Here is a 19197-nt window from a genome sequence, read left to right on the forward strand (position 1 = left end):
TTCTTTGACTAAACGGTGTCTTACTGTAAAAGATGGATGTCTTCAGGTTCGGCAACATCTTGAAACCTTTTTGAATAGATATTGACAGCCTTGATATCTTCGGATGATTACTTAGAACAATAATTGAAAATTACAAAATTATAAAGGGGAATGGTCAAGAAGTCTTTCAAACAATCAGTAGGGTAATTCGACTCAAGTGAGACTTTGATGACACTTTGATAACACTTTGAGACTTTGATTCGACTTTGATCACTAACAGTAATCAACTTGAAATAAGTTTTAGGTGTTAAAAAACTTTTATGAGTTAAAACTTCAGCTTAAAAGGGACAATGAAAAGATCACATTTCATTTTCACTTTCCTTTAAACCATAACGGACCATCCCATTGGTCTCTACAGAGAAGCGCATGTTTTAGGAAATGACAAAACAAAAACTCCCGGTTTTACTAAAATAAGTTTGCCCGGGCGTTGCAATTTAACCCGGGTAAAACCCATTCGGCTTGTCCACATGGGAACGCCTTTAACTAATGACGGGTTCAAAGTCACAAGTACACGAACCTACCGAAAATTGTTGACAATTTCTTAGAACCATAAAAGATTAACGGAGCTTATCAAAATCAAAAACGTTTTCATTGATGTAGACAAAGCCTATGCTATCATTTTTACCATGCATTCAGACAGCGTAGGCAGCCGAATTTTCAAAGTAGGTTCAAAGTTGAGTTGCTCATAAAAAAAACAAATCGTGGAGGTAGAAAAGTGCCCTTTGAATAAAATAATACAAAAGCTGATGATATTTTAGTTATAAGAGATTTATACTCAGATACGAATAAAACAAGCAGACAAATTATATTTTGATTGATTGCCACATAGTTGCTACTTTGAAGAGGACAAACACAAATGGATGTGAGATGATGGAGTAAAACAGTAAAGAGTTGCACAGAAGGTTGACCCATTATATAGCTATATAGGTGCAGTTTGTAGGTTTAGATTAGCCATTTTGATCTGGACCATAAAAAAATAGTTTTATCAAGGGGAAAACTATAAAGTGATTGCAGTGATTTCCCCGGTAAGTCCCTGCGCTCCCCCGGCTTGCTTTCGAAGTGTGACGCATGCAAAGTGCTGTAGGGGAATCCCAACCCATGGAATACACGTGCTACTGTTACATCAGCCAGGTGCGGTTTGTGGTCGAACGACATGGACAACTCTAAAATGACGTCGGCATTTTTTAATTCTCGACCCTCGCGCAGACGCAGTGTGAAGCTCCCGCACCATGTTCTAGAGATTTCACTCTACACCTGCGGTCAAAATGGCGTTCAACATGAGAAGCCGTGCTCCAACAAACGACACAAGATTATACGAGTTGTTAGGAGTGTCTAAAAATGCGAGTGAAACAGAAATTAAAAAGGTAAGATAACGGAGTACATTTTTGTTGAATTTGCGTAAAATAAATTACTAAATTTGAGCCCCTAATGTGGGGATATTCCCTCGCTTTTCGCGCTGTGGCTTTGTATTTTTTTGTTACCACCGCGACATTCACAAAGTGAACAGTGAATGTCGCAAGAAACGCACTCATTTCCTTATGACGAAAAGCCGGTAGGCGGCATAAATGTGGTGCCCCCAGCTCAGTAGTTTCGACCAAAGAAAGAGCGATAGTCTTTTTGTAATTATGGCTTAGGTATTTGGCCAGTGCAGTGTTTCTTTTGGTAGGCCGTGGTTTCCTCTCCCACGAAAATTACATGTGTTCCATCTTCATGATCTTTCTTGTTTTTTTAAGAATATTTTGTTAAATTTTGTTTAGCAGTTTACTGTTTAGGGCCTACTAAAAAAATTAACAAAATATTTTAAAACCAAGATGGAACATTAGGTCTTTTAAAAGTTGTAATTCAATTGCCAAAAAGGCAAAAATTATGTATATAGGCCTACCAACTGTCATTTCATCACCCTTTTAACTTTTTTAGCATCATGTCTTTAAAATACCGTCTTCCCAGTAAGGTTACAGAATGTATACAAAGAGGAACAGGCATTATGAATTAATAAATATTGTGTCAAAACTAATATTAAATTTAGCAATTTTTATGGTCTGTGGTTTTGATGAAGTTACTTTTCAGTCTTGCTAAAATAATGCCACCCCGGTTTGAATCCTCCCAAGGGCACTACAAGTACAACTACATATGTGGTGGATTGCGTTTTCAGTCCCTACCTGACTGCGTGGGTTTTCCCTGAAATAAATTCTCTTATGTTTTCCTCCCACATCTAAAACTGAAATTTCTTCATCAATTTCTCTGCTTGTTTGGCTCTAATATACATTAGAGCATTGAGAATATTTATCCAGATCCAGATGTAAGAACCGTATCCTAATAAATTGCAGCCTTCGACAATTTCTCAATTTCCTTGTCACGAAACGAAGACTTCTCAAGTCGTTTATCATTACAGTTTAGATAAAGTTTTTATTTGTCAAGTGTTTGTTAAATGTTACTTTTGTTTCATGTACTTTTTCCTCAACTTGCAAATTTCTGTTAACCATGTCTGTCAAAAGTATGTGATACCCTTCAGGGTTCTCCCCAGGATTTTTTAAAACTGTGGGGCTTTTAATTTTGGATGTTCACAATCCCAGCATGCGAGCGCGAAGCGCGAAGCCCCCTACGGCGTGGGGTCCCGGGAAAATTTGAGGTTTTACATGCTCTCTGCTGCATTCTGGTGCATTTTAAAAGACTCCAGAGGCATCTGAAATTACTTTTTTATCAAGGATTTTTGTGTGTGTAAGCACACTTAAGTGAGCAATAATTCACAAAATAAATAACAAAATTGCAAAAGGACAGGTAACACAGTTTACCATTTAGATACCAGCCAGTGTTTTATGTTCTTCAACCCTAACTTATTTTGAGTATGTTAAGTTCAGATACAAAAAAATAAAACTTAATAAATTAATACAAAGTCTCTTATAATCTGTCCTTTTTTTTTACAAGTGAGCTGCATTTTTAATGAAAGAAAACTTTTTCACACACAATAAGTAAGTCTTTATCTGCTGTTGTTGTTTGGCAGCCATTGTTAACGCAGGTCTGTGGCAAACTCACGGCTCGCGTAACATGTTATTTTGGGTGTGTGTTCAAACGTGGGGTTGAGCGATCAACATTAATTTGCGGTCGAAGTTGTTTTTAAAAGCTGGTACCCGTCTTCGGATAACGGTATGCAACGGCAAAATTGCCTTCTTCGGAAGGAAACCAGTTACACTGTGCACCGCGCACGCGATCATCAACAGCATACATGTACATGTACATTGCATGCATACTCGCATGCATTATGCAAGAGCTTCCATTGTGGGTTTTTCTGTTATGTCTACGTCTTCCGCTGTGTCAGTGTGGTCTTTTTGCGTGTGATTTACCAGCTGGGAAACGACATGCAGCTGATGATTTAGAGTGACTTATGGGATGATAAAAATTCCATTGTCTCGCAGAGGATTTTGTATCCAATAATAAAGGTATTCAAAAATGGGTAGCGTATCGGGTGGGAAAAAGTGTGATCGGCAATTTTGGCAGCGTATCGGCCAATAATTTCTGCGTATCGGCCCGATACGCTAGCTTGTACGTGGGGAGAACCCTGCCCTTTATATGTTTACCTTGTTGTTCTGTCTTTGGAAATTTCTGTACCTTGACCGTGATTCACCTCCCACCTGTGGTGGTGTGATGTTGATAGAAAGATGCCACTGTACCAAAGTAAATGGATTGGTGTGTTAAAATAGCAACTTACAATGAGCAAGTTTGGACAAGGACAACTGTTGACTATACTAATTGCGGGGCCACCTTGATTGGAACAATGTTAAGTCATCCATGGTTTGTTCCTGCTCTAAATTCTTCAACTATTGGAGCGTAACTAATTGGTGAATGTATCTTGTGAGGGTTCCTTGATCTACAGTCTGGTGGTAGTTGCCATATTAAAATAAAGTTGCTGTCACAAGCTCAACCAATGGACTTGAACCAGCCCTGCTCGCTCTATGATTAGTGAGCATGTGCAGATTAGTGCTGGGCAAATAGTGAAATTTGGCATTCGGTTAACCGCTGGCCAACTATCTGAAATTAACCGGATATTTAAATATTTGTTCCTGCCGCTAGAGGGCGCTATTTTTTGGGGTCAAAAACGGTATTGCGATTACAGTTAGGAAAAACTATTCGCCATTAACCGGATCTTCAAATTATTTGTCAGGCCTAGTGCAGATATCAACCAATTATTGACCATTTATTTTTTAGTTGACTTATTGTTCAATTTCGCAGCTCAAGGCAAAACCAATTCACCAAGGTACATGTATTGTAACTATTGAATCAATGTTTGTTTATTTTTACAGGCGTACAGGAAACTAGCCAAGGAGTACCATCCTGACAAAAACCCCAATGCTGGAGAAAAGGTAAGGAAATGAGGAATTTGAAAAAAGGTTTAACATTCATTCAAGATATGGTTACAAATTTTACCAAACACTACTAAAGGTTAATAATAAATCCATAAATGGAAGTTCCAGCATTCTTGATCATCTTGGATTGTTACTTAAACATACTGTGCCATCAAAACTCAAATGATACATCTGTATGTCTACAAGCGCCTTAAGTGTCACTGAGTGGCGGATTTGCGGGCTATATAAAAGGCCACTATTAATATTTTTATAATTAATTTAATTACAACATCAAAGGCTCCTCCCATCGCTGGTGAAGAGCAGCACCAGTCGTTTTCTCTCTTCAAAATACCTCAAATCAAAAATGCCTTTTTACACGGGCCATTCATTTTTCTTTTCTTTTTTACTTTTTGTAGTTTAAGGAAATCAGTTTTGCTTATGAAGTGCTGAGTAATACTGAGAAACGAGACACATACGACCGCTATGGCCTGGAAGGTCTCAAGGAAGGAGCTGGAGAAGGAGGAGGTAAGGACTCGATAACGATAACAAAAACAAAAAAACAAGAATGTTAACAATGCACGCCCTGGATTGGTTGAATGAGCGTGGGTGTATTCTGCAGGGAGCAATTCAACCAATAGAATGCATTCTCTTTGCGTTGTGGTCATTATCGTTTTCGTTATCGCTGCAGTGTGACTTGGCCTTAAGCTTGGGCTGTTGTCTACACTTGTTAACAAATTTTGACTTTAACTTTTTCAGCAACAAGCTGGTGGGAACAGTTAGCTGACATTTCACTTGTCTGTCAGCTTTGTCACTTGTCCCTTTGAAGGTTTCTCTTGTACACTATCATTGGCAAAGAACTCCTATGATGAGAAATCTGTTGAGCTTTTGGAACTTGTCTACCGTAGGTGTTCCCAAACTTTAATCTGTCGTGGCCGCAATTTCAAAGCCCAATTTTTACTAGAACTAATTGGCAGAAGACACATCATGCTTTGAATACCATCAAGTGTAATATGTATATCTCATGACATTGTAGCTGGTTACTCACTATGCAACATCTTGTGCAGGTGCAAACAAAAATCATTGCAAGCCTACGAAATATACTTAGTTTAGCAGTGTCATGAAATGGGGACAGATTTATTTGTTTATCTATTTATTCAATGATCAAAAAGCTTCCAGTAAGTTATGTTTGTTTCAAAGCATTCTATCTAATTGCTCACAAGAAACAGTTATGTCCTCGGTTTGATTTAACAAGTCACACTTACTTAGAAACAGTGTGTTAATGTTTGTTTCTCTTTGCAGGCTTTGATGACATCTTTTCCCATTTCTTTGGGGGTGGCTTATTTGGCGGTGGCGGTGGTGGTTTTGGCGGGGGGAGGAGACAGAGAAAGATGAAAGGGGAGGACACTGTGCATCGTCTTGGGTAAGTCAAGAAATAAAGCACAGGCCTGATACTTCACAAAGACTTCAGTGCCTTAGTGCCCCTAAAAGTCTCCAGGCGAAATTTACAATATCCTCGGAGGATGCCCTCTACCAAGGAGAAAATACCTTGGTGCTCTTGCCCTTTCAAAAATGAAGCATACATGCCTGAAAGCATAATGTACCTTTACATCATTGGTAGTAATTTTAGTGATCACCTTCATAAAATCTTGTTCACGACGCCAACATCAGGCATTTCTTGGAAACAGTCAGTTTGCCTTATAAGTATAAACAACCCAAACATCAGCCATTTTATAAATGTGATGTGCTGTAAGGTAAGAGTTTTGTGGAGACACCGTGTTGTTAAATCCTTCTTTTGAGTAACCAGTGGTTCTGAAAGGAATGATTTGACTCTAGTTTCGTACAGTACTCTGTCCATAGTCAGGAGACTGCTGGATTCTTAACGGAGCCTGTGGTTTTATTGGAGAGTGTTGGGCTGTGGAGGCACGGAGTTTATTTATTAGGAGGTGTATCAATGTGGCTATGGTGCTGGAGCAGGAGAAAGGCTGTGCATGTGTTATTAAGCAAGAGATTCAACAAAGCTGTGTGAAAATGGCTAGATTAAACGTACTTTAAGTAATTTTAATTTGTATATAATTTGTTCACAGGGTTTCACTTGAAGATCTTTACAATGGTAAAACTTCCAAGCTACAGCTAAGCAAGAACGTCATTTGTGGAAGTTGTAAAGGGTAAGTAAGTAAAGATGATTGCAAAAAAAGTCAGGGGGAAACCCCTGCTGTATATTAGCAATAAGGTTCAGAAGTTTTTGTTCTATTGGTGACGCCACACCATAAGCAATGCTCTTTGTGGGTGTTACTTTAAACAAAATATTATTTACAAAAATAAAAAACGGGTAATATGATTGTTTTCAGCTGATTAATTATTTACCAGTTTCAAACTTTACAGAGAATTTGGACAAGGGGGTACGACACGCATCCTGAAAATTGTGTATCTTGATCAAGGACAACCTCAGCTTGGCTAGCAATTGACAGCTCATGAAGTTAATGATTTGTGTGTTTTGATTTAACAGACATGGTGGTAAACAGGGTGCCATGCAGCCTTGTCACAGTTGTCATGGGCGAGGTATTAAGGTGACGATACGTCAGATTGGGCCTGGTATGGTACAGCAGATGCAGTCTACCTGTACGGACTGTAGAGGAGAAGGTATGATGTATAACATTGTAAAACAATCGGCATAGAAACAAGGGCAAGATATAGAATGGATACGTTAGAACCAGCATAGAAACAAGGGCAAGATAGAATGGATGCGTTAGAACCAGCATAGAAACGAGGGCAAGATCGAATGAAGTGCTGGTTTGTTAATATAATTCAGTCACTCCAGTGTTCATCATTGGGTGTGTTTGATTAACTTCCCCAAGTCGACTCGGGGTCTCCCCCCGGTCCATTCGAATAGCTTTGATGTCGTTCTCGGGCTCTTTTGGGTCAGACCCTAACCTGGTTGTGGAGGGGGTACTTGGGGCTGACTGAGGTGCATGGCGTCATGATGAACAACTTTCTCAATGGCCACTATTTCGTTTGTCATTCAGCAGAACACTTTCAGGAAGTTTGTCACACATTTTCACCTCGATGGCGAGTACTTCTGTATCAGCGCGGTCGTGTAAAATAATTTAACATTGCAGTTTTAACTTGAACATCAATATGTTGTGATCTTTTAAGCCAGTTGATGTTGTATTTCAATTCAACCTGGAAGTGTTACTTGTTTAATTCTGTGCAGGGGAGCGAATCAACGACAGGGATCGATGCAAGAAATGCAATGGAGCTAAAGTCAATAAGGAAACAAAGATCCTTGAAGTTCACATTGATAAAGGCATGCGAGAGGGCCAGAAGATCACATTCCATGGGGAAGGAGATCAACAGGTCAGTTACTTCAAAAACATTGGTTTTTGAAAGAGTACTTTCAGTACAAAATAAAAAAAATTAAAACAAATTCTGAAAAATATTTTATTAAAAGATGATTGGAATTAGTGTTGGTACATGGACAAAACAGCATAATCATTAAGAGGTTAACCTTGTTCGGTGTTATGGGCTTTATAAGTAACCACAATCTACTTTGAATCTACACATCATCGAAAATGTCTTCAAAAACTCAACAAATGCTACACAAAGTGTGACCCCCATTTGACCTTGACGCCCTGTTGTTCAAATCCCAAGTTGAAGGTTAATATTTGACAAAAATCATAACTCCTGAACCACACTTTGGGATATTACACAAGCAAAAAGTTCATTAAAACTGAACAAACGTCAAACAGAGCTAACTCAAGTTTGTCCTGGTCTTCCTTTTCTGCTTCCAACCGGAATTTGAAGCGAACAATTTTTAATCCTAACCATGATACATGAACCATGAGGTAATGTAAAAGAAGATTCAGTTCAACGGTCAGCAACACGAGCTTTTCGTTTTTTTTTTAGCCTGGAATAGAATCCGGTGATGTCATCATTGTCCTCGTTGAGAAAGACAATGACGCCTTCAAGCGTGTTGGTAACGACCTGTACAGGGAGCAAGAAGTCACCATCACAGAAGCACTGTGTGGCTTCCAAATAACACTCAAACACTTGGATGACCGTCAGCTACTCATCAAATGCCCTGGGGGAAGTGTTATACAACCAGGTAAATTGCAGTCCAGACTGTGAACTTCACTCTTGAAGGGGAACAGCAATTTTCATCTGATGAAGGGCACTTCTCTGAGGAAAATGTAAATCTGTATTGAAACCTTGCAAAGTGCACCACAGCAAAAGCACAGGGCACCACGACAATTACTGTGGGTGCTTTGGGTTAAATCGAGGCCTGACAGTCGGTTCACAGCCTTCTGTTGTCTTTTTAGTCTGGCTAACTGAAAATACACATATGCCCAGTATGGGATTTGAAGTCGTTATATTCAATTCAATATATTGGGAAAAAACACAAGTGTAAATTCTAAAGAAGACAATTTATGCAAATGAAGCGCAGGACTTTAAGAAGGTTTAACTGGTGAAGTGCAGTGATTTGTTTTCTCATTGGATGATATCTTGGAGCAATGGCTCTTGTTTGTTAGATTCCCTTAGGGAATTTCATGTATTGTCAAAGTCAATGGAAAGTTGCTGGTCAGCAAAAAATAGAAATTGGAGGTTGTACAGTTATTCTCATTTTGTTGGCAAAAGATATCACAAACCTGCTTGGGAGATTATACGGATCAAGTCATGAACATCCTTCAGACCAACAACATGTTGGTGATCAGTTTTTCGTAAGTTACCTCAGATATTCAAAAATGGAAGACCAAAGTAGAGGAGATGTATCTTGTATGAGAGCAAATAAGACTATTAATCAGTATTGATGTTAATGTTTTGGGTTTGTTTCCTATTAGGTTGTAAACGTGTAGTAGAGAATGAAGGTATGCCATTCTACAGGAATCCATTCACCAAAGGCAATCTGATCATGAAGTTCAACGTTAAGTTTCCTGAAAATAACTTTGCAAGTAGTGAACAGCTTAAGGTGAGCAGCACACTGTTAACTGTTGGTTATTTTAGTAATAATAATAGTAAAGATTTGTAATACGCATGTATCCACCCTGCTGGGTGTTCAAGGCGCAGTCAAACCAAAAGAAAAGAAAAGACAAACAGACAATACAAAAATTTAGTCCTTGAAAACCTGTGACATAAGATAAGTTTTGAAGGAGTTTTGAATTTTGTGGTAGAAGAGTTCCAGATGTGTGGCGCAGCTGAAGAAAAAGTGCAGACCATGTGTGTTGGACTAGATGTCTAGATGTGCAGATGTCTAGACCAATTGACCACAGAGGCTTGGCTGGAGACTAGTCACTAGCTGTTGACCGAGGTTGACAATTCTATGGATGTTGATACGAACGACGCGCGCTGTAAAAGGGAAGACCGTCGATCGTAGAGCAGGATAAGAAAATACCCAGATGCAAATCTGAAACTTTCTTTCCCAATAGAAGCTATCAAGCCATCGTGCACAAAGTGGGATTTTATAGTTCAGGATCAGTGGTATTGTTCGTGCAGAAATGGATTGCGCAAAATCCTCTTTCCAATCAGCCTTACTTGCAGGAATACTTTGCGCAGTATGCAGGCATGCAACTTTTCCTCGGCTCAGCTGATTTCCTCTTTTTTTAATCTCAGCTTTACCATTCAAAATTGAAAAATACTATACAAAATCATGGAAATGTTGTTTGTAATTTCCCTTTTTTTGTTTGTGAAGTTACAGTTGCATGCCTGAGTATGCTGATTGTGCAGGAATAATTTGCACAAATTGGCGGTTGTGCGGGAATAATTTGCACAGTTTGGCGATCGTGCAGGAATGGTTTGCGCAATTTAACGGCCCTACAGTAATGGTTTGTTGTGCAATTTGATGATCTTGCAGGATTAGTTTGCGCCCCGGACAAAATGTAACCCTGTGAAGAACCCTAGTGACCTGCCTTTTCTGTCATACATGTTCTGATGGTAATTGTTTTTTCCTTTCTTGAATAGAAATTGGAGAAACTTCTTCCACCCAGACCAAACCATGAAGCTGCTGGTGAGGATGCTGAAGAGGTTGAACTGGTAGAGTTTGAGGCCTCACACACCAATTCGCATAACCACCGAAGCGAGGCTTACCACGATGACGACGACGAAGATGAAAGTGGAGGCGGCGGTCCGTCTGTGCAATGTGCGCATCAATGAAAACCGACTGGCTGCGGACTGGCGGCAAGTCAATTTTCTAGGCTAGGAACAGACTTGCATCGAGTCTAACCCTAACCGAGCTGGGAGCGGACTAATGGGCAAGTCTAACAATAAATAACATAGTAGATACCATGTAAAGAGGGCAGGGTGTGTGTGTCATGTATTAAAAGTAATCATTACAAGAATTTAACATCACTGTATAAAATTCAGACTGTCTCATCTCATAATTTTCCCCCATTTTAAATAATGGAACAGTCTTGATTTTCCTCCAAATAAATTTTGGTTTTACTGTTGCGCGCATACGCTGTCAATATCTGACGAATTATTTATACAACCAGACTTAAAATTTTCAGCAGTGAGACCTCTGTGGTTTTGCATTTTGTCACTGAGTGAGAGCAATGGATGCATAGTACCTTCAATGTGTTGTATCTAGGGTTTAAGTTCAAAATGAATAAGGTATGTTTTGATGTAAGTTATAGTCCAAATGGTACCGTGTACACACTCTTGTTTACTGTAAGTGTGCTTTGGGGTGTTGGATGCTTTATTTGCTGTATTTGAGTCTGTTCTCTCAAAAGCGCTTGATTATGGTGTGGCTGAGCATTCTAGTGCACTGGACTCAAGTTCTGGTACTGTCAGAGTGTGGGTGCTAATAACTCTAATTCATCCTTAAATTGGGACTTACTGCGACCTGTGGGCTACTTGTGTTTGATATCAAGAACCAAGAACACTTATTGTTAAGATAAGGGGTTTGCCCCTGTGTTTCTGGCATGGTTAGCTGCAGATTGCATCTCATCACCTTGAAACCCTTACAAATTGGTCTCGTAATTCAAACACGGAAATTTTGATTGCATTGAGACACACATGATAAAGCATTGCTAGTACTACATCCCTTATGCAGACAAAAAGACAGCACATTTCCTTCAAGGAACACGTTGCCTTGGATCGGTCGAGTTGGTTCAATGAAAAGCGTTTGAAGCTTTTTGTTATGAAATGCAAATGGTTAGATAGATAATTTAGGGTGCATTCGTTTAGCTTCCCTGGGTCGACCCCGGTCTGCCCCCGGTGCGTTCGAATAGCTTTGACGTCATTCCAGGGGCTCACTCGGGTCAGCCCCACAGTGCCCTGCTTGTGGAGTGGGTCACTTGGGGCCTGGCCCCAGGTGCATGACGTAACTACGAGAGCGGTGAGTGATCGTTCCTTTAGCTCTTGTCAGGGGCTCACCTGAGTGAGCACCGCGGGGTAGACCCAGGGAAGCTTATCGAACGCACCATTAAAAGTAGAATATAATGATCCACACAAAGGCCGACCATGATAGTTCGCTAAGTTAAAGGAAAGCTGTGCAATTTCGAATGATACTCGTGTGGATCATTATATTCTACTTTTAAAATATCTTTCTTACCATATGCATTTCCTAAAAAACGGTTTCAAATGCTTTTCAAAGACCAACTCTTCCGATCCAAGGAAACGCGTTACTTTAACCTTAATACACTCGGACATTGTTATTGTTATTGTTACAAGTAAAAATATAAAATCCACCTTTTTGTGTACTTGGTAGAAAACAAACTGTCCATTTAATTTTATCACTGATATTGTTTGACCAGCCCTCGATCAATACTAGTCTTGCAATTGGCATATTTTCTAAACATAATTGAAGTCTTGACTTTAAACAATGTAGCTTAGAAGCACTGTGTACATAAAGATGTTTCTTGGGATAAGAATATGAGACTGGTTTGCTGGGTTAAGCCATGTTGTAATTTTCACTGGGGGACCCTTTGATTTAAAAAAAAGATTATTAGAACAATGAGTTGTGAAGATTTGGGCTACCTGCTAAATGCTGCTTATCAGAGTTAGTATACAAATTAGGAATGTTTATGAGTGCAATGGTGAGAATTTTTTTAGAAGGTTAAATATTGAATGTTCCTTTTAATGAGGTTAAGCCAGTTTGAATGGAACTTGCCATCTTTTAAGGAAAATTTTCTCTTCATTGCACAAGTGCAAGAATAAACAAGACTAAACAAATTGTAAATTCCGGCATCCATTGCAAGGGTGTTTGGTACTGCTGCTTTTAACGCATGGTGTAGTCCAACAGGCAATAGCCAATGGTACCGATATGCATGGTTTGTGACGTCATGCCATTAGCCATTTTGAGATATGCTGGACACGATGTAATTTGGTTTGTGTAAATATGTCTGTATACACCCAAACCAATCGGTGTACTCCGGTAGTTTCCACCATATCTCAAAAAGGCTAATATCTACAATGGTTCGATTCATGAACGCTGCATAACCGCATTGATAGATGAGCAGGATCTACTTGGATGTTATAAAAAACCTCTTTGATAGCATCTTTTTTATTCCCAACTCAATCACAAATTCAGCAAAATCTGATTGTAGTGAGTTCCATAGCTTTAGTTATTGCAGCCTGAAACTGGAAATTTTCCCGAATGCTTGAGAAGGGGGTCCCAATAATCCATGCATTTCTTGGAAAATATTTAAATTATGTCCTAGTTCATGGTCATTTGTACAAAGCGTATGCAAAGATTCCACTTCGTTAAATCCAGTTTATTGTAACTTCTTCAAGATAACTTTGTTTCATTAGTACAGTGTAAGTGTTTTAAAAGGCACCATTTCATTGACGCTCATAAAAGAGCTTGCTAGAAATTGTACTAGGCTTAATAGTCATGTCTCATGTCTTCTGTTGGAATAGTATCGTATTCAATGAACCAGCCATCATATCAAAGCTAACTCGACAGCCTAATTCTGTCACTTTTAGTACCATGAATAATTTACTAATAGACCCCCATGCACATTGCGAAGCACACATACACACACCTATCTTGTCCGCCATTTTGGGGAGTCAAAATTGAGCAAAAAGGAATTGACTCCCAAAATGTTTTGAAATGGTAGACGCGCTTTCTTAGGAGGTGCATTCTGCGCTATGCAAGGGATCTATACACTATGATAGCCTTCTTGAAAAGTTAATTAAGTGACGTATACATGATGTACATTACATTAGGTTTCAGGGGATTTGCACTTAAATAATATCCAAATGTTTCATTGTAAACACTGCTGTATAAACATGACTGCCAGTGTTAACAAAAGAGGCTGTATATTTGTATAGTTTTCAATGGAAGTCCCATAAAAAGCATCACTTGTCTGTTTTTCAGGAACGCTGTTATAGTGTAGGGTAAATCTCATACTCGTCCCCTCCTACTACTGTTTGACCATTCAATATTATTTTTAATGATAAACTATGCTAACCTGCAATGTGATATGCGGTGACACAAATATAGTGTGCAAATTTTAGTTCGGTGAATAGCTGTGCCACCATGCACACTGGATAGTAATGGCTCAACAATGAAACTATTTGCCTGTCAAGCCAACACAAACACCTGTCTAGCTTGTGCCTGCGAGCAAAATGAAACTAGCTTGTGAAAGAGCATTTGTGTTAATTTTTTAAACGTCTTGTAATTCTAACAGTTATACATTAATCTTGTGTAGCCTGTGTGTACATGTGCTGTGCAACATGCTGTGTTGCTGAGACGTTTGCAGCGCAAAGTTATGTACACAAAGACATGAGAATACTGTCATCTTTTGACCCCTTGTATGCGAAGTAAGTATCTTCCAAAATGATTTACACATTTTCTCTGACAGGACAGGACACAATGATGTAGAACACTGACCATATATTTGCAACTAAACATAAACTGATCTTAGGCACAGAAAACTGCATCGGCAAGGTTTTTTGTGTCGGAGTTTGAGTATTCACTTTTTGTTTAGTTGTAAATATTTAATAGGTGTATTCTACATGTATACCATTATTTCATGTTGTCTCGTCAGAAAAATTATGCAGAGGAAGACGCTTATTCGCATATAAAGTGTAAAGGGGCAGTGGTCTTTGTGTACAGAACCTTTCACTGCCAGTGTCCCAGATATATTGGTGCAGCGTGCAGCACTTGCATGTACTGGCTTTAAGAGATTGGTCTAAGATCTATTATCGTGTTCGTACTTGGGCTGTTATTTCACTGTTTTTTATGTGTATTAAGAATAAAATATGGCACACAACTATTTTGACAGTATTTATAATTTAGGGGATGTATACTTGTAAAATTGTTCAACTGTTTTTAATTTTTCAATGGTGATTTTCAGCTGTTAAGTTCATTTGAAAAGTAAGAAATTTGGTTTAAAAATAAATACTAAAGCAGTGTAGCTTTAACTGAGACAAACATCTTTTGCTAAATGTCTGTAAATGCATCTTTATCCAGTGTAATCTAAGAAGAATGAAACAACAAATCTTTTTAGATGATACAGAGAAAAGTTTAATCCATGTCTGTATTTATTTAAATTGTAAAATATATCGCATGCTGATAAAACAGATAACTGAGATTTTCCTGTACAGGGAACAAACCCATTGGCCTGTTTGAGACATGATATACCCAAAGTCTCATACTTTTGTGTCCACCATTTATCTCAAAATAGTGAACTAAACCTTGCTTATCGTAGTTACTTCCTGGCACTGGCGCTTGTATAGATTCTGCATTCAAATCAAGCATCATGTGCTATGAAGCAACACACTGCACCACACACAAAATACACAACACAGGAATCCGATTGGTACCATTTGGACATTCATGTTTGTGATTGGTCAATGATGGAGTAGAGTTTTTAAACCTCTTGCATGTGTGACATACAACGCCAAAAACACTGAGGTCGGTGAAGACCCATCATTGGCTAAGAGTTGTGCGCAATGCGTACATGTATGCACAACTCTATTGTTTGATCTGAGCGATAGAGACCAATTCAATGGGCAGAAAGTTGTGTGCTTTCAGATGTTTGATTTCGAGACCTCAATTTCTAAATCTGAGGTCTCTAAATCAAATTCGTCGAAAATGACTTCTTTCTCGAAAGCTACGTCACTTCAGAGGGAGCCGTTTCACACAATGTTTTATACTATCAACCTCTCTCCATGAATCGATACCAAATGAGGTTTTATGCCGATAAATATTGTGAGTGTCCACTGCCTTTAATTTGAGTCGACTTAAGTTTCAATTGTAAGATGTAATGTCACAGAGCGTCACGAAAAATGCGTTACACATTGCTTGTACTTAGTTACAAGGTGTCATTATAAAAGCTCTAGAGGATTTAAGTTTTGGTGTCCCCCCCCCTCCCTTGAATTGAAAATGTGAATCCCGCACAGGGATGTTGGGTTTACTATTTCCGATTTCAATTTAATGCTAAACATCACTTTTATGGCTGGTAATATTAAATCTGTTTGGCATGTTAAAATTATGTGAATAATATGTTGGGGCTGCTCAATTTTGCAATCCAGTCAATTAATGTTAAACAATGTTAAAGCTATGGGGCATTGTGGTTTTTTATTTATGATTTTGTTTAATGGTATATATGAAATGGAAGCTATAAATAGTTGGAAGCTGTTGCAAATTTAAATGTTTTGACATATCCAGAAGTGTTGTACTAGGATCAAACGGAAATCCCACAATAAAAAGAGTGAACAATGACAAAGGAGAACTTTTTATTCAATAAATTGTTTGTGCAAATAAATATTGGTTTATGATGCAATTTCGTTTTCTCTCTTAAAGGCAGTGGACACTATTGGTAACTACTCAAAATAATTTTTTGCATAAAACCTTTCTTGGTGACGAGTAATGGGGAGAGGTTGATGGTATAAAACATTGTGAGAAACTGCTCCCTCTGAAGTGCCATAGTTTTTGAGAAAGAAGTCATTTTCCACGAATTTGATTTCGAGACCTCAGATTTAGAACTTGAGGTCTCGAAACCAACCACCTAAACGCACACAACTTTGTGTGACAAGGGTGTTTTTTCTTTCATTATTATCGCAACTTCGATGACCGATTGAGCTCAAATTTTCACAGGTTAGTTATTTTATGCATATGTTGAGATACACCAACTGTGAAGACTAGTATTTGACAATTACCAACAGTGTCCACTGTCTTTAATAGATCCTTTTTAGATGACGTCCCTATTTTATCATACCCCTTTCTGGATTACTTACACTCTTCCAGGACTGTGAACGCAATACTTGTTAAGTTTGTTTTGTTACATTGACTGGGAACAGTGTTGCTGAACACCATTACGAGCAAAAACTTGTGATTAGGTTGCTGGCGTAGTGGTATTTCCCCACCTCCCACGTTTGCCCACAATTAGTCCGCGATAGGCCGCTCCCTCTGCCACTTTTCAATCACAGTAGAAGCCGCGTCTATGTGTTAACAGGATATAACCTGTGAAGTATGTTTGACGTATTAAGCGTATCCATGCTTCCGTAAGCGCCAACTCTTTGCTTTGTGAGCAGAGCCATGATATTGGACCTCGATAGTTTGCACACCTGTATGATGGTGAACAAATCAGTTAATAAGGTTAACATATTGTCCTTTCTCTGTTCTCTTACAGTACAAGGGGAAAAATTCACTCATAAAATACAATCAAAACCTGCTTCTTTTTTTAAAATGAATTAAAATGTGAGTTTATTTTCAATTTGTCCCCAAGCATATTATCTATATTGTTTGTTTACATTGATACATGACAAAGAGCAGTTCACAAAGGAGGTACATTTAAAAAAAAAATCAATTGACAAAACAGACGACAAACGCAACGTCAACAGTAAATATGTGTCCATCGACAATAATAACAAATGTTCATTGGATTAAAAAAAAACATGTACATGTACAGTGTTGTACGTCTTCAAGGCTGCAGACACATGATATATCTATGACAGAAATAACTGCAATGGTAAGTAATTACACAGTGTATGGCTAAGACTTGATCAAGAACAGTTCATTCATATAAATTAATGAGCTATTATTTTTAACTTTCAAGAACATTGATGGCACTTCACCTTGCTGGTTGAAGCAGAACACAGATTCCATACACCTTTTCGCAAATACCCATTGCGCAAGCGCTAGCTGTTGAACGAGGTGCATTCTGGTCTAGCTAGCAAGCATGCTTGATCGCTAGCCAGACCAGCATGCACCTCATTCCACGCCAAATACGCGTATACCAAGTATTTTCGACAAGGTCTATGCATGGGGTCTGTCATAACTCAGATACCTTGACGTAGACTCGGTTAATAGTGTATCATTCAATAGATGTGTGGTTCATCACTGGGATAGCATCCTGAAAAATTACAGAGTTACAGAATTACAGAGACCATGCACAGACTAACAGGCACTATGAATGGCGCAAGACAGCCTTGTAACAAGACTAGTTTCAGCCTGATTAAGTTTAATCTTGGAGTTGTCATGTAAAACACAAGCAACAATGTGTCTGATCTTGTAGTTCTGCTCATTTTGAATAGGAAAGAAACGATCAATTCTAAAATATTAAATAAAAACAAACATCTGGGTCTTGTTAAATACAGTGTAAGTTTGCAGGAAAGCAGTGTAATTTTTTAAAACGATCAACAACATTGAAGTCTGTAAAATACTGAGAAATTATAACATTGACACCAAATAATATGAATCTGACCAATCAAAACACTCAAACGGGACATTTGGCAGATTATTATGATCCCACATCATCATACAATTTTCTGATGCAAAATATTCCCAAGAAGATGACGATTACATGTAGATTTGAATTACTTCTCCACATATGACGGCCACAAATGGCATAAATAATATTGCTTTGCAGTAGAGAAAAGACCCTAAAGTCAATAATTCTCTTTTAGCTGTACTTTTGCGTTTGCATTTAGTTACTTACATGTACCAGTGCAGTAATGATTAAGTACAGCATTTAGTTTAAAAGGCATATTTTCATTTTATCCTTTAGTTTGGAAGAACTGTATCCTACTACATGTAATCTGTTATTTTTACACATTTATTCACAAAGTAATTAAAGCATACTTCTGTGCACAGCAGTCAGTCGCTTGATTATGTTTTGTTTACATTTGGCATACTGTACTGAAATTTCCCCAAAAACTAACAGGTAACCAGCCTTTAATTTTATGAAGTGCGAATTGATGTACTTTTTAAAACTAAGTAGTTTCTTTCAAAATGCATGCAGTTCGAGGCACTCTGCAGAAGTTCTGTAGAAACGCATCTGACAATCTACAAACATCAGCATCCACTCTGCAGAAGCTCCTCTGACAATCTGCAGACAGGGACTCTGCAGACAGTCTGCAGACATCCTGGTATTTCTCTCTGGGTACTAAGCACTCAATCAACAGGTACTCTGCAAGATGTCATTCTGCAACTTCCCTCTAGGATCTATACAGGTCACTCTTCAAACATTCTTCACGCTAAATGTTGTGGACTTTTTTTGCAGACATTCTCAATTAATTCTTCTTCAGATAATCGGCACAGTCTGTTACAATCCTCGGACACTGCTAGCAATCTGTGCAGGCAATTCTGCAGGAACTCTTTCACACACTCTGCAGACATCTTGATGATATTCTGCAGACATTCTGTATGTATTCTGCAGACACTCTGAGAACACAGTTATCAGACATACGATGTAACACTCCTCACTCGGGAGGGGCTCATGTTGAGTACAAAGTAAAAATATCTAAACACAGAGTATTAAACACACTCTGTAGACATCTTAATGATATTCTGCAGACACTCTGCATGTATTCTGCAGACAATCTGAAATCACAGTTATCAGACATATGATGTAACACTCCTAATTCGAGAGGGGCC

The 19197-nt window shown here is 38.5% G+C and overlaps 1 protein-coding gene across 1 annotated transcript; it reads left to right on the forward strand.

The window, feature by feature from the left end:
* The first annotated feature begins 1246 nt into the window (after window positions 1-1246).
* On the forward strand, window positions 1247-10851 carry LOC117289449 (dnaJ homolog subfamily A member 2-like). The gene is made up of 10 exons (XM_033770581.1): window positions 1247-1403; window positions 4338-4397; window positions 4796-4904; window positions 5679-5799; window positions 6464-6544; window positions 6886-7019; window positions 7591-7733; window positions 8283-8481; window positions 9215-9342; window positions 10332-10851. Exons 1-10 carry the CDS (start codon window positions 1305-1307, stop codon window positions 10521-10523), a joined length of 1266 nt encoding a protein of 421 aa, XP_033626472.1. The 5' UTR covers window positions 1247-1304; the 3' UTR covers window positions 10524-10851.
* The last annotated feature ends 8346 nt before the right edge of the window (window positions 10852-19197 follow it).

Source organism: Asterias rubens, chromosome 4, assembly GCF_902459465.1.
Source record: "Asterias rubens chromosome 4, eAstRub1.3, whole genome shotgun sequence".
In the NCBI taxonomy this organism is placed as follows: domain Eukaryota; kingdom Metazoa; phylum Echinodermata; class Asteroidea; order Forcipulatida; family Asteriidae; genus Asterias; species Asterias rubens.